The 25,511-nt window shown below is 39.2% G+C and overlaps 2 protein-coding genes across 2 annotated transcripts in view; one reads left to right on the forward strand and one right to left on the reverse strand.

Moving 5' to 3' along the window:
- The window catches only part of MRPS27 (mitochondrial ribosomal protein S27), a 108,214-nt gene extending 84,149 nt beyond the window's left edge, over positions 1 to 24,065 (reverse strand). Inside the window, exons 1-2 of the mRNA XM_003786000.3 lie at positions 23,979 to 24,065; positions 16,177 to 16,254 (exon numbers count right to left, since the gene is read on the reverse strand). Of these exons, the coding sequence (XP_003786048.1) occupies positions 16,177 to 16,254; positions 23,979 to 24,051 (151 nt within the window). The 5' untranslated portion in view covers positions 24,052 to 24,065. The remainder of the gene's footprint in view (positions 1 to 16,176; positions 16,255 to 23,978) is intronic.
- Positions 24,066 to 24,163: 98 nt separating this feature from the next.
- Positions 24,164 to 25,511, forward strand: part of PTCD2 (pentatricopeptide repeat domain 2) — a gene marked incomplete at its 5' end in the record, with an annotated part of 40,315 nt that continues 38,967 nt past the window's right edge. Inside the window, one exon of the mRNA XM_003786001.3 lies at positions 24,164 to 24,311. Coding sequence (XP_003786049.3) covers positions 24,164 to 24,311 — 148 coding nt within the window. The remainder of the gene's footprint in view (positions 24,312 to 25,511) is intronic.

Here is a 25,511-nt window from a genome sequence, read left to right on the forward strand (position 1 = left end):
ATACTTTTATCTTAGAGTCTAAAAGGATCTGAAATGCTAGGCAACATACTCTCCAAAATGTTTATCTCACATCTTGTCATTGCTTCTCAAATTTACAATATCCTCTTTCCCTTTCTCCCTCACCCTCACTCTCAGCTCATGATTCTGTGTCTCATTTCACTAAAATAGAAGCAATTAAAAAAGAACTTCATCTTCCCAGCACATGCTGGGATACTGGCTTCTGTGCCCATATACTCTGCCTTCTCTTCTGTTATAAAGGGTGAATGGTATTAAACGAAAAACCCCTCCCTTGCTCTCTTATCTCAACAGCTACTTCTTTCCTCTGTTCCTCTTAGCAAGACTGCTCCAAAGAGTCATCTCTGAGAACACTGTTACTATGGGCTAAGCTCCTGCTCTTCAACTCATTGTTGAATCTAGGGGGTAATTCTCTGTCCCCCTCTTACTTGGCCTCTCACTAGCAATTAATATAGTTGACCATTCTATTCTTCGTGAAATATTCTTTCTTTTTCTCTCTTTCTTACGTTCCTTTGCAGGATCGCCTCTTCTTCACTTCTAAATGTTGGAGTGCCCTAAGTCTCAATAACAGACTCTTTCCTTCACCATCTGTGTTTGGTCTCTAGGTGATCACACTCTCCCCCCACAGCTTTACCATCACCTAGAGATTTCTGACTCCCAACATACATGTCTACCCTGACCTCTGCCTATACATCAAGATTTATATTGCCAATCACATGGGCGGCCATCTCCATCTGAACGTCTAATAGGCATCTAAATATTGCATAGCCTCTTATTTCCTCATTTCTAAACCTGCTTTTCCCTTAAACAGGAGTCATCCTTGATTCCATTCTTTTCACACTCTATAACCAGTTTGTCAGCAAACCCTATAGGCTCTAGATTTGAAATATCTATAGTAAGTATCTATTTCTCATCATCACCACTCATAAGCCACCAATCTTTCTCATCTCCTGACCTTGCCCTAACAATTGCCCCCACCTTTATAATCTAATCTCCAGCCAACCCTTCAATAAACTAAATCCCCTTCTCTTTTCTCAACCAGCTGATAAATTCCTATTACACTTAGGATAAAATCCAAAATATCTGCAGCTACAAATGCCTACATATGCTAGTATGTATTTTTGGTTTGCTTGTTTGTTTTTGTCTCTTATACTAAAAGTAAAATCCATGAGGGCAAGGATGAATTCAGTGACATATGATTTAACAGTCTCACAAAAGGCTCCCAGTCCACAGTGAAGAAATGTATCAAAGGAAGCAAAGGAAGAAAGAAAAAGGAGTGATTGAATTTCCGAAGTATTCTTTTACTCTCTGGTGGAAGAATTAGTATCAAGTGATAAGGACACACTCGGAGATAATCAATTAACAAGCAAAACCTACTGCTATGCGTTTAACCCTTTTTTCCTCTCTCTTTTCTCTGGGGTAATGATCTCAATGACTCAGTAGCTACTCGGGAAAAACAACCTTGCAACACCCCTAAAACCTGAGATGATATAAAAGCAATTAGCTTTTCTATGACTATCTTAAAAGAGATATTGAAGAACATTTTAAAATTTCTTCACATTAAGCCAAATTATATCATTCTATCTACTTGTTCACAGAAAAGATGTTAAACAGCTCTCTCACGATACCTGATCTTTATGATTACTTCACAATGGAGGCTCTTCTGTTGAAATGGTAGGCAATATAAGGAACCACCCATCTCTACTCAAAATTTATAATTAGACTTTTTAAAGAAGCAGGATCAGGATCTACTGGCCTAATGAAAATGGCCTACAGGGCCCTGTTTCCTTGTGGGTTTCACACCACACAACGTATATATAGCCAAACATTGGAGTGAACTGGATTCACTGATCACCTCTGTAGTGTGGAAATAAGATTCCACTTGAATCCCTCACACCAAGGCATCGTCAGTCAAGTGAAACGGGCTGGAGCCTCAAAAAGGGCAACAGCTGCAGAGCTGGCGGCTGAAGAATAACACTTGCAAGTCAGAGAAAGGTCTGCTGCTAGAGACACCATGTGGCAATCCCCTGACATCAGTGTTGCCATGATGAATGAGGCAGAAAGCTGCACAGAGCAGGCACGGCCAGAAAGCTGGGACAGATGTGGCCAGCAGAGGGCCAGCACCACAGGCTTCTGGACTTCGGGCTTCCACGGGCAAAATCACACTTCATGTTCCAGTGAGGGGGCAACAGATGCCCAGGTTTTGTTCAAAGAGATGTGCCAAAGAAGACGCTTCTTTGCTTGTTATTCAGCTCCTCAGAACAAACACTGCAGCTGATGGCTGTGGACAACAAAGGCTCCATGGGAAGATGAGTCTGAAACTTTAATCTGATAATGGGGAAGTGCGCCCATGAAATAAAATGTATACTAGTATAAAACTGTCCTTCTAGTTTGAAGAACTACACTGTTCGTGGAACATAAACGATCTTATTGAGAGCCCCGCACTACTCCAAGTGTGAGAGTGTGAGGGCACACAAACCTCTTGAAGATTTGCACCATCAGCTTTAAAACTCCAGTTCTTGGGCCTCTCACCCACAGGGAGATTCTAACCCCCGGGTTTAAGGTAAGGCCAGTTATAACCACACTTTTTTTTTTATTATTTAATTGTTGGGGATTCATTGAGGGTATAAAGAACCAAGTTACCCTAATTGCCTTTGTTAGGTAAAGTCCGTCTCATAAATGTGTTCCTCCCCCAATATCCCCAGGAGACTACTGAGCAGCATATCAAGCACCTCTGAGAACTACCATAGAGGGAAGGCAGAATAAACCCTGGCTATTGCTCCTAAGCTCAAAGACAAGACTAAATAGGAATTCTATTGCTGGAATAAGATGTAGTAAACATCCTTTAAAAACCCCTCCAACTGTGTATAATAATAAAATACCTAAATAAAATACTAAAATTTTTTCAAATATATGAGCTTTCAAGAAGGCAGATATAATAGATCGTAGAGCCTCTGTAAGTTGACCACTCAAGGGACTGTAACAAACTGGTCCACATACTCATATGGAAAATGTTCAACATAAGGAATTTCCATCGAGCACATGTGGTATATGTCCAACCTATGAAAATTAGGTCAACTTAAGGAGGTGGTCAAATATGGAGGTTCTACTGTAACTGTCAGAGGCAAAGGCAAAATAAGACTGTAAAGGTCAAAGGTGTAAAGAGGGTAGAAGTCATCCTAAGAGCATCTATGACTCCTCAGCCATGCAGAGCTTTGGTTTTAATGACTTGTGAGGGGCAGGGATAAAACCTCTTTTGTAAGATGAGAAGTTGGTTCAGGGAAAGCCAGGCTCTTCTACGGCTACACCTGTAGTGAAATACTAAATTAGAAAATAATGTATCCTACAAAGTAAAAGGACTATTGGCAAGGACTATTGTCTCCTGAGGATTCTGAACTACAAAGTCAACCCTCATGTCTCCTTAGGGACTTAAATCCACTCATCCTTTGTCACCCAGAATATACCAAGCTAAGAATTTTGTTTAAAGACTTAATTAAGTTGAACATGGTGGCTCACACCTATAATCCTACCACTCTGGGAGGCCGAGGCAGGTGGATTGCTTGAGCTCATGAGTCTGAGACCCCCATCTCTAAAAGAAAAGAGTAGCGTGCTATGGTAACTGCCTATAGTCCCAGCTACGTGGGAGACTGAGGCAAGAGGATCGCTTGAGCCCAGGAGTTTGAGGTTGCTGTGAGCTATGATGCAACAGCACTCTACCGAGCATGATAAAATGAGACTGTCTCAAAATATAAATAAAAAATAAGTTTATTTCACTACATGCAGAAATGCAAACTAATCTATGGTAGCAAAAAACATATCAGTGGTTGCCTGGGGATCTGGGTTGTGGCCCAGAAGAGGAAGGAGAAAAGGATTATGAAGAAATACAAGAAAACTTTGGAAGGTGATGGATAAACGTATTATCTTGATGGTGATTTAATGGACATATGTACCTTTACATATGTCAAAACAAAACAAATTGTACATTTAAATATGCAGTTTATTTTGTGTGATATCTTTTCAAGAAAGGTACAGGAAAAAGTGATGAATAAGTTAAAAAGCAAGTTAGACACAGGTAAGAATTAAGTGAATGGAAAGGCAAACCTAAAAGAACTTACAGGGAATGCAGCAAAGATAAACATGAGAAGAATTTGAGAAGAGTTAAGACAGAAAATAGAAGAAGCCTAAAATACAATTAATCAAATTTCCAGAAGTTAATACAGAGAAAGGGGAAAGGTAATACATGATGAGATAACTGCTAACATTTTTAGAATTAACAAAAGATACAAGTTTTCAAACTCAAGAAACACACAAAATCTCAAGCCAAATAAGTAAAATTAAACCTACACCTTGATACATTAGTATGAAAATGAAGAATGAATTCAAGAGGGTTTCAAAAGTAGCCAGAAGGAAAAGAGAAATAAATTACTTACAAAGTAAAACCAACTACACCAGTTTCTCAATGAGCATGATGGATGACAGAAAAGACAGTAAGATGCTGAAAATGCTGGGAGTGAACAATACCATCAACCTAAAACTGCGGATTTAGTAAAACTATCTTTCAAGAACAAAGGCAAAGTATGGGCACAGTGGTGTGCACTGCAGATCCTGCTATTTGGGAGGCTGAGGTATAAGGACCACTTGAGCGCAGGAGTTCAAAAGACATTTTTCTTTCTTTTTTTTTTTTTTGAGACAGAGCCTCAAGCCGTCCCCCTGAGTAGAGTGCCGTGGCATTACAGCTCACAGCAACCTCCAACTCCTGGGCTCAAGCGAGTCTCCTGCCTCCGCCTCCCAAGTAGCTGAGACCACAGGCGCCCGCCACAACGCCCGGCTATTTTTTGGTTGCAGCCGTCATTGTTGTTTGGCGGGTCCGGGCTGGGGATTCGAACCTGCCACCTTAGGTGTACGTGGCTGGCGCCTTAGCCCATTGAGCTATAGGTGCTGAGCCCAAAAGACATTTTTCAAAAAACAACATCTGAGAAAATTTATTAGCAACAAACACTCACCAAAGAAACTTTTTAGAAGGTTGTATTTTTGTAAGATGTGTTTTAGGAAAAAGGAAAGTAATCCTTTAAGACTTGAGATGCTAGAAAGAATGATAAGTAAATAAAGTTGGTTAAGTAGGGGATGGAGGGGGAATTGGCTATTTAAAATGATAATGTTATTTGCATATTTTAAAGGATAAGACTTTTACTATTAAACAATAGTATACGGTGGGAGGTATGTGGATTTAAGAGAGTGCTAAACGTAAAAGATAACAGAGTTGATGAATATTATAGAATTTAAGTTAAATACGCATGTTAGAAGTTGTAAGGCAACAATTAATGGAAGAGTAAAAACAGAGGATACAATCTCCAAATCAGGGGAAGTCAAAAACGACAAAAACCAAAAGTACCCCAATCAATCCAAAACAAGGTAAAAAAGAAAAAAAAAAGATGAGACTAAACATAAAATGATAGAAATCCAGTATCAGTAATCACCAAATGAAATGTGACCAGATTAAACTTTCTAGTTAAAAGATAATGATTGTCAAATTGGTTATAAAAACACAAAAGCTAGCTATATCAACCATATAAACACAGAAGAGTTGAAAATAAATGCATAAAAAATATACTAGGTAAAGGGTGCCCAAAAGAAAGTGGGTACAGCCGTATTAATATCAGACACAAAAGACTCAACGGCAAGCCGCAGTATTTTTGCAGATTAGGTGTATCATTACCTAATAATCAATTCACTTTGCGAGGAAGATAATTTTAACCTAGTATGTGCAAAATTAACACAGTTTCACAGCACATAAAATTCTCTGAAAGAAAACGGCAATTTCCTTAATAGTCATAAACTCTGTAATAAAGATGTGCTGGAAAATAAGCATCCTATAAAAGTGGGTGGTCTCTAGGCCAAAGCTGTGATAAGGAAGGTTACTGAAAAACAGAACTCTATTGAATCCTGGTAGCTTTAGGTTTCAGTTTTTTATGACTTCTATGTAGCTGTGCATTACTATTACCCATGAAGGCAACACTGAACTCTTTCTGAGCTTAGGGCTACTTATACACCTTATCTAATTTATATAATAAATTAACAGATACAGATTATTATATAAAGAAACAGATTATCCTTTCTAGAAAGGATCTTGAAAACACAGACTGAAACTGTGTTTCTGTATTTTAAAAGAAAAAATGAGGACAAATGACATAAATCAGGTGCTGACATAACAGACTAATCTAGGAACCAACTTGGACACAGTTTTAGATTTCCTTCTATTTCTCTCTCTGTCACCCAAAGATTTAAAACAAATAGATCCAATAAAGGAAAAACATGAAAGAAAGCTTTATATACCTGTACACCAAAAAAATGAGGCTAAAGGAGGATGATATGTACAAGTCAGACACATCTCTAGCACTGCCAGAAGATGGTAAATATAAACATTAGTAAATGAATAGATGTCATAGAGACGCAAATATAGAACTGACAAAATTAGGAAAGTAGACTTCAGAAAAATCTCCCTCAGGCCTTAAAAGCAGATTTGAAATATCAGTACAAGTCAAAGACCTCCACAGCCAGAATGACACAGCAAAACTAAGCCTCAGCTAAAATGGGAGAGTGTCCGTAAGAGACAGAGCAGAATTCAGATGTGTCAATGGTATAATATACTCTTTGGACTCAAAAAGGAAGTTACCAAAAAAAAACAGACAAAGCAAAACAGTAACCAAAACCAAAAGATGTCCCTTACTTTGTGATTATGCAAACTGGAAAATTAGAAAATAAAATTTAATTTAGCAGGGCTCATGAATTCAATTCAGCTCAAGTCAACAGGGCCTTTAGTTCCTAGCAGAGTTAGGTACTAACTCATGGAACTCAGGGAGCTTCCCCATCAGGCCTGCCCTCCTACCAGCACCCTCCCCAGTTCCTCAGTCCTAGTCACTGTGGGAAAGGAAGCCCAATAAAGAGCATTCAAAAACTGAAATCCTCTAACTGAAGTAGGAAAACCCAAGAACTCCTATGGCTCTACAGAGCACAGGTAGAGAACTATGGCCCTACGAATAAAAACATCAAGTGCAATGGATTAAAATGTCTCAATTATTTAAACCCATGAGCTCTTAATGGCATTAATGAGAAAGAAGTGATGAATTAAAATAGCAATAGCTTGACATTCCTAAGGAAATGATGAATCCAAGCAAGGATCATGAATGGCCTTTAACACCACAGAAAGAGAACCAAATGCTTCCTGACAAAAGTAAACATTTCCTATGAAGTGTTCATGCCAAAAGAAAAAGAAAACAAAAAACAAAAAAACAAACCCTGAATCTGATCAAGGCCTCTTCTCCAACTACCAGGTTTACAGGACATATGGAAGGCAGAGGAACACATTAAACACCACCATAAGGATGAAATCAGCAATCTAGAATGTGGGAAACTCTACAAGAGACCTGTTTTCTTCAACAAATAAATTGCAAGAAAGAAAGAGTGAAACCTATATATCAGCGGTTCTCAACCTGTGGGTTGCAACCCCTTTTTAACATGAAAATACACTGCAGCATTAGGAAGGTTGAGAACCACTGCTATAGATTAAAAGATACTTAAGAGACATCTCAATGTGTTGCGATGCATGAACCTTATTTGGATCCCATTGTAACAAATTATAAATTTAAAAGAAATTTATACACCATTTGGAAAGTAGGAACACTGATGAAATATTTAATGATGTTATAAAATAACTAATTTTATGAGCAGGGTATTATAGTTATGTTTCAAAAATCCTAATCTTTTAGAAGTATGCATTAAAACATAAAATGATCTGATGTTGGGATTTGTTAAAAAGCAATCTGCGCCAGGCCAGGCGGCTCAAACTTGCAATCCTAACACTGTAGGAGGCCAAGGAGGCAGGGTATCCCTTGAGCTCAGAAGTTCAAGACCAGCCTGAGCAAGAGCAAGACTCTGTCTCGACTAAGGACAGAAAAGTTAGCTGGGCACTGTGACAGGCACCTGAAGTCCCAGCTACCTGAGAGGCTAAGACAGGAGGATTCCACGAATCCAGGAGTTTGAAATTGCTGTGGGCTAGAGCATGGTACTCTAGGTTGCCACCATGGTACTCTAACCTGGGCAATAGAGCAGTGTTTTTCAACCTTTTTTTATCTGAAGGCACTTAAATTATGTTGCTCAAAAAAAAAAAAAGAGTAAAACCAAAAAGAATATACTTACTGTTCTTCGAACTCTTTTGAAAATGATTAATGATCTTTAAAACTTTTTGTGGCACACCGGGGAGCTGTGACACACCAGCTGAAAAATCACTGCAATAGAGACTCTGTCTCAAAACAAAAAATCAAAAACATAGTAATCTGGTGAGGGAATGATGAAACATCGTTGGCCGGAAATTGAGAACTGTTGAAGCTGGGTGACAGTATATGACTCTATTTTTATATGTTTCTGTAAGATTTTATTGAAGAGGTAAGAGAAGGGGGTACTTATTAACCAACTGTATTGTTTAGGCATTATTTGGATACTGATCATCTAAGCCATTAATTAAAAAAAAGTAAGAGTGACATCAAGGATATTTGAACACTGGATAACTCAGGATATTATAATGCATTTAAAAGCATTCTTTTTTTTAAGAGATATGCATCAAAATACTTATGAATGAAATGATTTGCTGTCTGAGATTTGCCTCAAAATAGTGCAAAGAATCAGGATGGACGAAAAGCAGAAGTAGTGATAAAGACTAGTTACAAACTCATAATTGTTGAATCCAGGTGATAGATAAAGGGAGTTCCTTACGCTGTTCTTGCTGCTTTTGCAGATGTTAAAAACCTTTTAAAAAATTAATATTAGGCTCGGCGCCTGTAGCTCAAGTGGCTAGGGCGCCAGCCACATACACCAGAGCTGGCGGGTTCGAATCCAGCCTGAGCCTGCCAAACCAGGACAACTATAACCAAAAACTAGTCAGGCATTGTGGCGGGCGCCTGTGATCCCAGCTACTTGGGAGGCTGGGCCAAGAGAATAGCTTGAGCCCAGGAGTTGGACATTGTTGTGAGCTGCGATGCCACAGCATTCTACCCAAAAAAAAACAAACAAACAAACAAAAAATTAATATTAGTGTCAGAAGTCTCTACCTTTGAAGAGAAATGTGGGGACCACAAGGGCTTCTATTTCCTACACGAGTTTGCTCACTTCGTGATAATTCATCAACCTAAATATTATGATTTGTATACTTTTTAGTATATTACTCTGCAAAAAAAAACACACACAAGCTATTTAAAACAGTAAGAAATCTACTACTTTAATGCAAAGGGAAGAGACCCCATGGTACTCAGGTACTATTGCACTGCAATTGCTGAGAAGGCTTTTTTTAAGAGGAAGGCAAGAGAATACAGTATGACCCGAGGCAAATGTCAGACTCTACCCTCAGCCCCCTCTGAAGTGGAATAGTAGCTACCTATTACTAGGCTGTGAGCATTAACAGGACAGTGCCGGGCAGGGCTTAACACAGAAGACCGCACATACGCTGTCAGCGGTAATAAACTCCCCTCGTACTGGGGCCCGGAAAGAGCCTCTCCCCACCACCATTAACCAGCCCTGAAAGGCAGTAACAGAAAACTACCAATGTGAGACCGAAGACAAGAGGATCCAAAAGCCAACTCCCACTCCCGCCCTGGCGGGAAGGTTCCCACCGCGGTACTGGCTGGGGGTGAAATCTTTCCAGCAGAAGGAAGCCCGCCCCACACGCCCACTCTGTCCAATGGGGCCCGCAGGAGTGAATGCCTCATAGCTGCTCTCCTTCCTCCTCCAATCAGAGAGCTGGCCTCAGGCACCTCACAGCCCTGCAACTCATGATGTCCAATCACCGCGCTCCACATGCTGGGCCACCCCGTGCGCACGCGCACTCTCCCTCAAAGCCCCGCGCCCGGCGCCCAGCGTTGGGCTGCCAGGCAGGGCTGCAGCTTCCTCAAAGGCCACAGTGCCCTCTGCTGTCTGATCTTTAGGGAGCCAGCAACAGGCTCCCTCTCCTGCACCTCACTGCCCAGTGCCTGTAGCCAAACCCAAACACAAAAATTAGGGAAAGCAAGTAGTTATGTTAGGTAGAAAAGTCTGTTTCAAAAGTACATGGTAACAATTACATTCTATTACACAGTAAGAAAAAACCCTCTCAAAAGGCCTCTTTTTGTTCCAAGCAACTTGAGTTCCAAATTTCTTTTTTTTTTTTTTGGAGTTCCAAAATCTTAATCCACTTCAACACATTTTACCTAGGGGTAAAATCAGGGGGCCTAGGCACTCATTCATTGTAGGTATTTCCAGAGCACCTACTACAAGCCAGGCATTGTTGTCATCTCTAATTTATAGATGCAGAAACCCAAGGTAAGGACTGCTAAATGCCGCGGAACTGAGATTCAGACCCAGATGTCTGCGTCCCAAATGCAGCTTTCCACTACTGCGTAAGAAAAGTATAAATTGGTGTTAAGAATACAGGGCAGGAAAAATCAATTCTGACTGCAGAGAGATTCAGGACATACAGGGGTTATATTAGGCAGAGAGGACAATCGCCACAGTGGCAGGGAAGACTTCAGTTACTGGTAGCTAAGGACTGCTTCTTTCCCCAGTAAACTGGTCTAAACAGAGAAGGAAACAATCACCTCCATGTGATATTTATGCGTTACAGATGATTACACTAATTGTTTTGGCAAACAGCTTCTGCTCACTCAGGTACCCACAACAATGTTCCTCTGGATTTGTGTAACTACTCCCACACCAAAACACCAAATATAGTAGTGGCTGATTGCCTAATCTTCCCTTCATACCTAGGAAAGTGTCAATAAGCTTCCCTAGAATTCGTCAGTCCCTTATCTGTACTGCCAGAGCATTTTGCTTACAATTCATATATAGGACATCAGAACAAGCATTACTATATAATAACTGAGTCCAGGTTGGTCTAATCATTAGAACAGCAATTCCCAAAAGGAGTAGCATTGGAACTACTGGGCATTTTAGAGTATGTGGGGGGACTGTCCTAATGACTGGAAGGCATTGCTGGCATTTAATGGGCAGAAGACAGGGAAATTAGAAGACCTGCAATGCTTACATTGTCCCACACATCAAAAGGTTGTCTCTGTTGGGGGCAAGGGCTCTCGGTATGGAAGGAGGAAGGTATAATACAGACTAGAGCAGTGGTTCTCAACTTGTGGGTCGACCCCTTTGAACTATATTAAAGGGTTGCAGCATTAGGAAGGTTGAGAACCAGTGGACTAGAGGAAGGCAAGGAAGAACCGTGTGGGAATGAACTTACATTGGAGGTACTGGTAGGAATTCATTATTCCTAATATATATATGTATATATGCATTCAAATTTTTCCCAGATCTGTCTAGTCACAGTGAATGGGCTAAGAAGCAAAAAGTCACAGTAGCAAAAACATACCTAGCACTTATATCTTGATTTCTTATGCCATTCCTCACCAGATGGAACCAGAACTCCTCAGAAATGGTTGATTCCAGGGCTAGGTCACAAATGGTACAAGATGAGCCCAGAACGCCTTGTTACATGAGAAAGGAAGGAAGGAAGATATAAAAGAGGGAGGGTTTGGGGTTGGAGAGGGGGGAAGGAAGCCGGCTTGAAAAGCTTCTATTAGCCAAATCGGGGACAACTGGACCACCAAAATAATTAATGATTGTAGGGAATCATTTAAACAAATCTATGCATCAATGAGCTTTAAATATAATATATGATAACAGAGGAGAAAAGAGAAAAGGACAGGTTCTTGCTTACAGCAGAATACTGGGTGCCAACTAGCAAATGTGGATAAACTGTTAAGAGGTGGAAAATCATCACTTTGCAACATAGTAAAGATTCAGGCTAGAAGCCATGAATGGAAGCTAAATCTAAGAGGAAACTTTTGATAAGCAGCAGGATATTCACACAGTATTGAAGTGTCTCCCCACAGTCTCTCCCTTAGTCAGAAAGAGGAGAAACACTAACTCTACAGTGGAGAAGTCAGACATAGTTGACTAGGTGATCAAAGCTGACATGACCAGCAAAGGCATATGGTATGGGTAGGCCTGATGTGATCTCCCCTCCCCCCACAGGGGCACAACATCACTCAGAATATTCTGGCTGAGGAAGCATAACTTCAACCTAATCATGAGAAAATAGCAGACAAATCTGAAAGGATGAATAATCTATTTAAACAAAAAGAGACTAGATTCTTAAAATAATGACAATGTCATAAAAAACAAAGATAAGGAACTATTTCAGATTAAAGGAGACTAAAGATACCTAACAACTAAAAGCGATATATCCTAAACTGGATCCTATATTAGAGGAAGAAAAATGCTATAAAATGACATTTTTGGGTCAACTGACAAAATAATGAGATGAATAGTAAAGTATTATATCAATGTTAAGATTTTTGAAGTTGGTAACTGTGCTATGGTTATATAACAGAATATTCTTATCTCAGGTAACATGCACTAAAGTATTCAGGATAAAGGGCTATATAATGTATGCAAGAAATGTTCAAATGACTAAATGTGTATAATATAGAGAAAATGTGTATAAATATAAGAGAGAGAATGAGAAAGCAAACACAAACGATCATAAAGGTAACAACAGGTAAATCTGGGTAAAGGTAAGTGTTAAGGTTTGAATATTTGTCCCCTCCAAAACTCAATAAAATTTACTTCCTAATATGGCAGTATGGAGAGGTTGGGCCTTTAAAAGGTGAATGGGTCATAAGAACTTTTCCTTCATAAATGAACTAATCCATTCAAGGACTAATAGGTTAACAGATTATCACGGTTGTGGGACTAGTGACTTTATAAGAAGAGATCCCCCACCAGGTGATGCCCTGAGGCATGTTTGCACTCAGCAGAGAGTCTTCCACCAGTAGGAAAGCCCTCACCAGATATGGTCTCTTGCCCTTGAATTTCCTACCCTCCCCTAACTGCAAGAATTTTTTTCTTTATAAATTACCCAGTTTCAGATACTCTGTTATAAGCAACAGAAAACAGACTAAGGTAGATACTTCTTTGTAATCTTTTTGTAAATGTACAATTATTTCTAAATAAAAAGTTAAAATTAGGGGCGGGTGGGACCACACCTATGGTGCATTTTACAAGGGTACATGTGAAACTTACTAAATGTAGACTATAAATGTCTTAACACAATAACTAAGAAAATGCCATGAAGGCTATGTTAACTAGTTTGATGACAATATTTCAAATTGTATATAAAACCAGCACATTGTACCCCATGACTGCATTAATGTACACAGCAATGATTTAATAAAAATAAAATAAAATTAAAAAAAAAAATTAGGGGAGGCACTTGTAGCTCAAAGGAGTAGGGTGCTGGTCCCATATGCTGGAGGTGGCAGGCTCAAACCCAGCACTGGCCAAAAACTGCAAAAAAAAAAAAAAAGTTAAAATTAATTGCTCTACATACTATGCCATCTGTGAATGACAGACATTTTACACTACTGGAAAAATCTGTTTAAAATTAACAGAAATAACTCCATTGCACATATAAACACGAAGTACTTTTTTCTTAATTGAAAATAAGCTGAATTTTCTATAAATGCACTTCCACATAAATTGAGGGAAGATAGACCTTTGAATCATTTGGAACTTTACCAAATGCTATGAATTTTATAAGTAAAATTATGCCATTATAATGCCCCTCCTAATATTTGAATTTACCAGTATACCACATCTACAACCATCTACATGTTCAGTGATTCTCACTTAAGAGCAAGCATTTAGCTACCTGTTTCTTAGTGTTTTTCCCAAGTATTTACTTACATATTGAAATATGAGGGGGCTTCAAAAAGTTCAAAGAAAATATGTATTATGAAAAAAACTATGACAGAACTCAAAATTTTTTTATACCAAAATAAACTCATTACCTTAATATAACATGTCTGCACAGGATCTAATTTGAAGCACTAAGAAGTATAAGACATCAGTTTGAAAAGAGCCCCCATCAGAGCCGCATGAATTCTGCTAAAATTGAATCAAGAGCAAACATCACATCAAATTTATGATGCGGCTGGGCCAGAAGAACAGTGAAATCACTGCTGCTTTGTAAAAAGTTTATGGGGACAATATCCCAAAGAAATTAGCAGTTTACAAATAAATGGCTCCTTTTAAGAAGGGAGAGATAATGTTGAAGATAAAGCCCACAATGGCAGACTGTCCACATTAATTTGTAAGAAAAAAATTAACCTTGTTCAAACCCTACTTGAGGAGGACTGACAATTAACAACAGAAATAATAACCAACACTCTGGACAGCTCAACTGGTTCAGCTTACAAAATTCTGACTGAAAAATTAAAGCTGAGCAAATTTTCTACTCAATAGATTCCCAAACCCTTACACCCAGATTCAGTTGCAGACAAGAACAGAACTTTCACTAGAAATTTTAAACAAGCAGGATCAAGATCCTGGAGTATTTCTTCCAAGAATTGTAACAACAGATGAAACATAGCTTTATCAGTACAATCCTAACACCCAGCACAATAAAAGCAATGGTACCAAGAGGTGGAAGTGGTCCAGTCAAAGCAAAAGAGGACCAGTCAAGAACAAAGATTTGGGGTTGCTCAAGGCATTGTGCTTGTTGAGTTTCTGAGGACCAAATAGTATCTGCTTATCATAAGCCTGTTTTAAGAAAGTGAGCTGAAGCTTTGACAAAGAGTCCTTCACCATGACAATGCTCCTGCTTATTGTTCTCATAAATGAGGGCAATTTTGGACAGTTTTGATGGAAAATCCTTAAGCACTCACCTTATAATCCTGACTTGGCACCTTCTGACTTCTTTTTGTTTCTTCATCTTAAAAATCTTTAAAGGGCACCTATTTTTCTTTAGCCATTTTTATATACATATCTACATTGATGTGGCTAAATGCCCAGAACCCTCAGTTCTTCAAGGACAGACTAAAATGTTTTGACCTTGAGGGAGCTTATGCTGAAATAGAAAGTTTATATTTTTTTTTGTCTTTTAATTCTATCTTTCTACAAATTTTTGGAGTCCTCTTGTACGTATTATTTATTAAGTTTCTTTCCTTTCTCCTTTGTATTCTAAAATATGTATCGACAGATGATATGTATGGATTTAATTTGGGGATTTTTTTTTTAAGTATTATAAAGTATCTGTTATAAAAAGGTTATCCTGGGTTTCTTATAGTGAGGCTGTAAGTTCCTTATAGAGGCTATGATTACACATCTTCAGATCTTCCACAGCTCTATTTTGACTGGTCCCTGCCATATACTTATTCCAGAGCTCACAATCAAAATGATGATTTCTTTGAAAACCCCAATAATGTAGACATTACTGATAGCAATGTTCCCTAAACTTTCAGGAAGAATATATAAACACAGGAGATTTTATTCTAATCTGACATTAGCAAAAAAAAAAAAAAAATAGTGAAAGAAATTGGGGGAAAATATTAGATCAGCACTGAAATCAATCCAAAAATTACATCAGTCTCTTAAAACTATCACAAATCTATTTACTTTATCAATGTCCTGATGATGTTATATATACCAAAAGAGCAAGTGGAGCCAAAAGTCTGAAGTATGTATGTTTTTTAGAAAGTGCTCATAGGGTCGTGATTTCTTTTGGGCCTCAGTATTTAATAAAATAAAAGCTGTTATCTTTGTAATATGACATAGAGAACAGGGGAAAAACAAGTATAATCAGGAGCCTACTGCCTGGGAAGATGTTAGCCAACTCAGTGGCTACATGAAATTCCAACATGGCTTTCAAACCTATCAACTGGTAATGAAATACAGAAGAGCCAGAAAAGGCTCTGAAAACCACAAGAGGAGTAGGAAAGTAAAGAAACTGACAATAAAAAGGAGGAAAGTATAAAATACAAAATTCTGTAAAACAGAGACAGGCTGCATGAAAACCAGATGAAAAAAATGGACAAAAAAAGAAAAGAATTCTTTACCTAACTTAGGGAGACTAATCACCAAGGCAAAAATGAAATCTTAGAAATGTATGAGACAACAGAAATGATTTTACCATGTGTAAAAGTCTAATTCTTTTCTTAAGAATTAAAATGTGCTTAGCTGAAATGAATCATCATAAAAGCATAATTTCATACCTACATCATATGAGTAGGTAATGGCGAACCTATGGAGTGACTGAAAATGACCCATGATAGCCTAACAGGTACCCACCAAGGTGATATCGTTCTTTTCCTCTTGCTTCCCATTTGTGGCTGTCCACATATGCTGCAGAAAGCAGGCATCTTTTACCTGGGGGGAAAAAAACAATTATCTAAACAGGCATGGTTCACTTTATATATCTATTTTATTAAACATACCTTTGTCCTATTTTCAACTACTACACCACATATTTTTAAAACTCTAATATGATACTGCAACCAATAATGTATATATAGTTCACAATTCAGTTCACGACAAAATACATTCGACCTCTAACAAGCAGAAGATGGAGAGAAACTGAAGACTTTCATAATAATTTTATGGGTAAAAATGCTGATAATTTTGTTCTTAAAACTTTAGAGCTGGGCGGTGCCTGTGGCTCAAGGAGTAGGGCGCCAGCCCCATATGCTGGAGGTGGTGGGTTCCAACCCAGTCCCAGCCAAAAACTGCAAAAAAAAAAAAAAAAAAAAAAACCAAAACCAAAAACTTTAGTGCTAGGAGCCATTTGTTGCCAAATTATAGCCCAGTGAACTCCAAAACTCCTAAGACCCCCCAAAACACCTGCTGACTGTTGCATAACTCATCAATGTTTTATAATAATTAGCCCTAAAAACATTTCCATCTTGAGTCTACATCTATGACCCAATTTCACATAAAGCAAATAGTACCTTACCCAGTGACCCAGCATCCTAGCTATAAATAAAAGAAACCCCCTAAACCAAATTTGAGATCACACATAAAATGGCACAGCTGTATTCCCAGCACCTGGCACATTGCTGGCCTATGGCAATGTTCAATAAACATCAGCTCAAGGAATGAATGAGAAAGAATGAATGGCAAGTTTATCAAAAATTAAAAATGTATGTGCTTCAAAGAACAAATCTCAGGAAAGTGAAAGTATAGTCCAGAGAATGGGAGAAAATACTGTATTTGCAAATCATTTATTTGATAAGAGACTTGTATCCAAAATATATAAATAACTCTTACAATCCAAAAATAAAACATAAATGAAAGATGGGCAAAGGATCTGAGCAGACATTTCTAAAAATATATTTATGCATACTTACAAATAGTCACAAAGCACATGGAAAAATGCTTAAGATCATTTGCCACCTGAAAAATGTCAAACAAAACTAAGTGGGGATACCACGTCACACTCACTACAATGACTATAATCAAAAAGCAGACAATGACAGCTGCTGGAGAGGGAGCAGAGGAAGGAGCAGCTCCCACATTACTGGTACAAATATAAAATGCGCATCTGTTTAGTAAACATCTTGGAGGTCCCACAAAATGTGACCATGATGACCCAGCAATACCACTCCCAGGTATATAACCAAGAAAAAGGTTATAGAAAAACTTGTGTCCACACAGAACTTCACAGCAGTATTATACATACTAGGAAAAAGTGGAAACAATCCAAATATCCATCAATTTATAAATGGGTTAACAAAATATAGTATTTCCTTATGATGGAATATTACTTGGGAATTTAAAAAAGAGGTATGCTACATCTACGCTACAACAGGTTTTGATAAACCTCAAAAATATTATGCTAAGTGAAAAAGATGCCAATTATGAAAGGCTGAACATTGTATAATTCCAATTAACTTTCCAGAAAAGGTCAATTATATAGACAGAAAGTAGACAGCGGCTGCCCAAGGCTAGGGGTAGGGATTGGAAACTTGATGGGGAGTGACTGCAATGGGTATGGAATTTCTTTTGGGTAGAGGAGAAAATTTCCTAAAATGGATTGTGGCAATGGCTGCACAACTCTGTATATATACTTAAAAGCACTGAATTGTATACTTTAAATGGGTGAATTGTATAGCATGTGTATTTTATCTTAATAACTCCATTTTTAAAAAGTGGGGGCTGAGTGCTGTGGCTCACACCTGTAATCCCAGCACTTTGGGAGACTGAGGTAGAAGAATCACTTGAGGCCAGGAGTTTGAGACCTGCCTGCTAACATAATAAGACCTCATCTCTTTAAAAAAATTAGCTGGGTGTGGTGGCATGCACCTGTAGCCCCAGATGCTCAGGAGGCTAAGATGGGAAGATCTCTTGAGCCTAGAAGTTCAAAGTTACAGTGAACTATGATCAGACTATAGCACTCTAGTCTGGGGGTTGGGGGCAGACCCTGTCTCTTTTTTTAAAAAGGAAGAAATTGGAATGAATTGCAGATAATTACAGTACCTACATATCATAGTAGACAGAGTCAAACATTAATAGATGGCATGAGAGCTAATTAAACACAATGTAAGAATATTATTGTTATTCTCCATCTTCCAACTAGAATAAGCAAATATAAACATATGTGTGAATTTATATATAATCCAATCCTTTCCTTACCTTAAGTATAAAAAACTGTAACTATTAGCCAGGCGAAGTGGCTCACACCTGTAATCCTAGCACTTGGAAGGCTGTGGTGGGTGGATTGCCTGAGCTCACAGGTACAAGACCAGCCTGAGCAAGAGCAAGGCCCTCTCTCTAAAAAATAGCCAGACCTTGGGGCAGGCACCTATAGTCCCCTCTAACTTGGGAGGCTGAGGCAAGACAATTGCAGGAGCCCAAGAATTTGAGGTTGCAGTGAGCTATGACACCACAGTACTCTACCGAGGGTGACCAAGTAAGACTGTCTCAACAAGTAAATAAATAAAAATTGTATAAGTATTTCAATGCTTACATTTTAAATGGGTTGCAATTTTAAAAATTAGATGTAATTTAGAATGCATTTTCAATAGAAACAATGTTATTAAACATGTTCCTAGATCTACCAGGAAGGATGAATAAAAAACCAATGGCATTATGTTAGGTATATAGCTGTTCACTGATTCAGGAGTAAGGAGAGCCGAGTATTAGTTTGAGTTCTACAGCTGTTAAAAGTTTTCAGATTCTGAACTTGCAAATGAAGCTAAACTAGGTGATATCTAAGATGCCTGTATACTCTGACGGTCTTTGACATAGAACCAGAAGCATCAGTTCAGAAAACTCATTCATAATTGACAGCAGCATTTCTATGCAAAATGAATTCTCAATTCTAAAACCAGGAAGATCTTTCCTTCAGTAAGGAACCATGTCGCCCTCCCTTATGTGAGAATGAGCCAAGGGGCTGTTAAGCTACACGCTGTCATCCCTGAGTATCCTGAAGGGGTTGGTTCCAGGCCTCCCAGTCAGACAACAAAAACTGAGAATGCTCAAGTTCCTTATACAAAGTGGTGGGGTATCTGTATATAACCTACGCAACCTCCTGTGCACTTTAAATCATCTCTAGATTATTTATAATACCTAATATAATATAAATGCTATGTAAATTGTTGTAGTGTTATTTTTCACTGTTTTTAAAATATTTTTGAACTGCAGTCAGTTGAACCCACAGATGCAGAAACCACACATACAGAGGGTCGATTATATTCCAACGACTTGCTTGTTCTCTACTTATTATTTCTTGTTCTCAACGTTTTTATTTTAGCATATGCTTTGTTCTAACATAACTACCCTTCTATATTCTGGAGCCAGAAAAGACAATATCTAAATCACTGCTCAAGAGTTTTAAATTGGGGGATAAAAAGCTGGGGAGGTGATGATGGTGGGGAAAGACAGAACTCCCAGAATGCCCTCTGTGTGCTGTTGCTCAAGGGAACCACACGGGCCTAGAAGAAAATAAATCAGAACTAGCCAACTTACAAAAGGTAAGTCCAGCAACATTTATTTATATATATATATACATATATGTGTGCATTTTTCTGTTTTAAAAGAAATAATAGGGGCTGGGTGTAGGGGCTTATTTATAACTGTAATCCTAGCACTCTGGGAGGTCAAGCTCAGGAGATGGAGACCAGCCTGAGGCAAGAGTGACACCTTGTCTTTACTAAAAACAGAAAAATTAGCTGGGTGTGGTAGCACAGGCCTGTAGTCCCAACTACTCAGGAGGCTAAGGCAAGAGGATAGCTTGAGCCCAAGAGTTTGGAGGTTGCTGTTAGCTAGGACACCATGGCACTCTACCCAGGGTGATGAAGTAAGATGCTGTCTCAAAAAACAAATAAACAAACAAAAAGAAAAGAAAGAAAGAAAGAATGGCTCTGTGCCTGTAGCTCAGCGGCTAGGGAGGCAAGCCACATATACTGGAGCTGCCGGGTTGGAACCCAGACCTGGCCTGCCAAACCACAATGACAACTACAACAACAAAACAGCTGGGCATTCTGCCGGGCACCTGTAGTCCCAGCTATTTGGGAGGCTGAGACAAGAGAATTGCTTAACCCCAAGAGTTTGAGGTTGCTGTGAGCTGTGACATCACAGCACTCTACTGAGGGTAACAGAGCAGTGAGACTCTGTCTCAAAAAAAAAAAAAAAAAGAAATAATGTAGTCATTCTCCATCTCTGTTGAGGGTATAATGTAAAATATAAGAGTAAGAATGAAGAATTTAAATCTGACAAATAGAAAGTTTTCCTAATAGAAACCAGTGACAGTCTCAGCGCCTGTGGCTCAAGTGGCTAAGGTACCAGCCACATACACCTAAGGTGGCAGGTTCGAATCCAGCCCAGGCCTGCCAAACAACAATGATGGCTGCAACTAAAAAAATAGCTGGGCGTTGTGGCGGGCGCCCGTGGTCCCAGCTACTTGGGAGGCTGAGGCAGGAGACCCACTTGAGCGTAGGAGTCGGAGGTTGCTGTGAGCTGTGATGCCACAGTACTCTACCCAGGGGAACAGCTTGAGGCTCTGTCTCCACAAAAAAAAAAGAAAGAAAGAAACCAATGACAAACAGAGAAATAAGTTGCCAAGTATGCTAGGTAAAATAATGGCCCCTCAAAGATGACCATGTCCTATTCTTAGAACTTGTGAGTATGTCAGCTCACAGGGCAGAGGGGATTAGGCTGCAGATGAAATCAAGGCTGCTAATCAGCTGATCTTAAATTGGGAGTGGTCAGGATTATCCAAGTGGGCCCAATGTAATCACAAGGGTCCTTTAAAAAAGGAATCTATCAGTCAGGGTAATGAGTACAGGACAGAGTGCAGTGAGGATTTGACTGGCCATTGCTCACCTTAAAGATAAAGAAAGGGGACCAATGGCCCAAGGAATGCAAGTGGTCTCTAGAATATGGAAAATAGGTTCTCCCCTAGAGACTACAGAGAGGAACACATCTCATCCAACACCTTGATTTTTAGTGCAGTAAAATACGGGTCACATTTCTGACTGGTAGAATTGTAAAAATAAATCTGTGTTGTAAAACATTAACTTCGTGATAACTTGGTACAGCAATAATACGAAAACAGATACCAAGACAGATATTCCATTTTCTTTTTTTCATATACCCCAGTGGATAAAAGACATTCCATTTTCTGTAAGCCCTTTAAAGTAGGATGTTCATCTGGGACACTTTATAAAAGATAACATACAAAATTCTTTCCATCCCTGTGGGTTACTAGGAAGGTCTGTATATTAACACCAGAACCAAAGAATTTTTAAAAAGTCAGAGACTGAACTTTAAGTGGAGTAGACAACAGCAAAGTGGAACACCTAGATCACATTCTCAAACTTTAACATGCATATTAGTCTCATTAAAACGTATTCTGATTCAGTAGGTCTGGAGTGGGGCCAGTCTGCATTCTGACAATGTCCCAGGTGATAATGGAGATGCTAGTCTTCACACCGCACTTGAATTAGCAAGGGGACAGATTGACCTCAGTCTCACAGATTTAGGTCTCTAAGCCTGTCAATACCACTCCGAATACACCACTCAAGAGTTTATACAAACTTCTGTTGAAGCTGCTTATCTTTCAGTTAGTCAGCTATTGGTTGGGACAACAATATTCTTTAAGATAACTATCCATTACAAAAAGAAATGTTTTCTCCATCTAATTCTGAAAGGTCCTTAAGAACCAGAATTCCAAACTTTGGTGAAAAATGACTGGTTCTATCTATGTCCTTACACATCTCATAGTTATTTTGACCTTTAACTAAATGTCTCCAAACATTTCTTCTACTCAAAGGGAAGTAGTGTGATTGGAGTCACAAATGCTAACTCTGAATCCTTGCCTTGCTAGCAAATGCTATGAAAATTTCAGCAAATTACACAATTCTGAGCTGCTTTCTTCATATGTAAAATGGGGGAAATAATGCCTATTTTGGTATTGTAGTTTAAGTGAGGGCATATGCTCATGTTCCACTATGTAAAAGGTGCTCAGTAAATTTTATTCTTCTTATCCAGTATTTAAATAACCTTTTGTTCATCTCAGTTAATTTTCCTTTCATTTAGCTGCCCTCCTCCATTCTGTTATAAGGAGAATCAATAGAAACTTCCTGGTGTTCCAAATATTGATTTGTTGTGAATTTGTACAAAGTAGAGTACTTTTCCTTTCTCCTATACTGCATCAAGATGTTTCAGCCTCCCCAAATCCTAAGTGGGCTATGCTGCACTATCCTATGAAACACCTCCCTTTTAGCCTCCAGTTCCTGATTGCAAGACTAATTTCATCTACAGTTTAACCCAATGCTTATTTTCAATATAACTTTCGACAGTGATGAAATGTTTCACTCTAAGCTGTCCAATACAGTAGCTACTAGCTACATGTGCCTCCTGAGCACTTAAAATGTAGCTAATGAGCTAGTAGCTATTATATTGTAAAAGCACAGATGTAACTTTCTACACAAGGTCATCAATTCAGACTAAGACCAAAATGCAAACAGTAAATTCTCTCAATTCACCCTTACTGATTTCTAATCCCTGTTAGAAGGATTGCCACCAAACATTTTAAGCAACCATGATACTCTTCCTGATCTAATATACCAGGGTCTTGTTTAGACTAAGAAACATTGCTAGTAATCACAATTAAAATGCTAATAATAGCTACAACAGCTCTTTCTTATTGAGGTGGCAAGTACTGTGTATACCACTTTGCCTAATGTGTGTTATTAACCATTTTCACTAGGTCAGCTACTTAATCCTCAGAAAATTTCAAGGTTTCATGTTGACATTTAATAGTTGTTTCTAAAGAAGTGTGAGCAAGAGTTTGACTGCTTTAGAAAGAGCGTGTAGTGTTTTTTCATAAGGGCTAGAGAAGGTACGTTGGAAAGAGGAGATAGGCATTGGGAATATCGTGTGATTATTACATTTTAATCATATAATCAAATATGTCTGTCAGGATTATTGTGGTTTAAATTACTCCAAGTTTGCCTTCCGCAAACAATACATTTTTCCAGTGTTTTCATCATCAGGCCTACAAACAGGCTTTGAGAGTGGGCTGCCATTCAATTTAAAGTACTTTGCAACTATCTATTATCATTTATTACATACACGGGGCGAACTATAGCAACGAAAGGGTCAATCAAGAGTTGTGCTCAAGGTCATCAGAAAAAGTGAGATTAGTACTGAAAAATTCTCCCCCGAAGTGATGGCTAGGGGTTTGGCCAAGTGTGAAGTGTGTGTGTGGGGGGGATCGTCTATCTGACGCCCCTCCAAGAAAACCTCAGAATGAAAATAAATGTCACAGCCCCAGGGGTGGACACATTTGGGTTTTTTGTGGTCTGCAGAAACACCAACGACGCTAACACAAAAATCCAGCATATCATACGTAAAATATAACCTTCCTCAGCTTTTCACACCTTTGGATGCGCAGATACTACTATTTTAAGGAAGGAGGCAAATCAGAGACTTATCTCCTTTTTCTGTTACCAAACACTCCAACAGTTTCTCCCAGCAACCTGATTCCAGGAGCATTTCTCTGCTCTTGAAAGTTCATCACTCCCTTCACTCAAAGAACAGAGTGATTAGGGACCTAATGAAGCAGCCCCACCAAAGTAGCAGCCACCAACCTGCCGGGGATAGTTGAGGCAGAACCACTTTTCGCAGCAGAAGGAATCCTCGCCGCACTATGGGGGTCGCCATCTTGGCACGTACCAAAAGGAGAAGTTTGGGGGGAGGTGTGGACAGAGGAAGGGGCGGGGTTACAGACGGATTGGACGAATCCCGTTCGGCGTTCTTGGGGGCTGGGCTCCTTTTCCCGGATCCTGCAGTTGGTACGGTCCGGGACAGTATGGCTACCTCGTTTAGGCCCTCGGGACAAGGTCTGCGGCAGGTGCTACGTATCTCTTTATATTCCGGGACAGGAGGCTCGGCCTCCCACTGTTGCCGCTGCCCTCTTGGAGGTATTGCACCTTAAACCTGTGGGAGAAGGGGAGGCATGGGAAAGAAGGGAGTGTTAGACCCCAGCAGGCATCTTTCTGGAGCAGTCGCAGCTCCTCAGTCGCACACTGCCCTGGAGAGCGTCCTTGCTCTCTAATTGTGCGTAAATGCAACAGTGGCCTCTGGGCGTCGTGGATGTACCCCCATTTTCTGGAAACAGAAGGATGTCTGGGGTATTGGCCCTGGGGTTGTAGTACTCCCTAAGACGCAGCGAGCTTGCTCTCCGGGAACTTTCTTGCTCCTTTGGGTGTCCTTTCTTTGCAGTGTTTGGGAGTGGTGGTCTTAGACTCCCCGAGTTTGAAGCCTCAGTTCTATCAGTCTAAGAGATCTTGAGCAAGTCCCATCTTCAAAATTATCCCTTGACATTTTTATGAAAACGATTAAATCTGAAAGTGATAAAGTATTTTGTCAGGTGTTATTTTAATGCATTTTGCTTACATTAATTCCTCACCTTTAGAGGTAACACCCAGTGCAAGAGGTACGGTTCTTTTCTTACACTTACAGAGGAGGAGACAGTAAGGTTAAGTAATTTGCCCAAGATCAGAGGGAACTAACTGGTACAGGTGGAATTTGAACATGTCCAGTAGTAGGGACCTGGACTCTACTGGTTCTTTACCACTTCCCTGGACTGCCTTTCCATAAATAAACTGCAGCTTTTATTGTCACTTGTTACTACAGCACATAGAATAGGATTTTTAGTGGGTGATTCTTTGGCCAAACTTCACCAGTTTTACCTCATTCACAGCTGAGGATCCTAATAAAAGGATGATGTTTCCTAAATCTACCAAGCTTTGATCAGTGGTTGCTGATGTATCATGAGGATTTCTAGAGTACAGATCTGAGAGCCATGACCCCCACATGTCATAAATAACAAAACTGGGAGTTGCAGCGGTTACAGTTCAGCGTTTTCCCTTATATAGGGTATCCTAAAAGTTGCCCCTTAAGTTGCCATGCAAAGGAAAAAAAGGAAAACTGTAGCTAAATGCACCTTTATTTATAAAGTAATCATTACAAAATTTTACAGAGGTGGCCAACATGTAGAGAATATTTTTTAAAATTTTATTATGAATATTTTGTATATAAAAATACAATCAACTACAATTTCCCATTTTTCCTTTGGCAACTTTAAGGGCCACTTTTAGGAGACCTTGCAGGGTGTGCTT

The sequence above is a fragment of the Otolemur garnettii genome, unplaced genomic scaffold (genome assembly GCF_000181295.1).
Source record: "Otolemur garnettii isolate 467f Iridium unplaced genomic scaffold, OtoGar3 scaffold00017, whole genome shotgun sequence".
Taxonomy (NCBI): domain Eukaryota; kingdom Metazoa; phylum Chordata; class Mammalia; order Primates; family Galagidae; genus Otolemur; species Otolemur garnettii.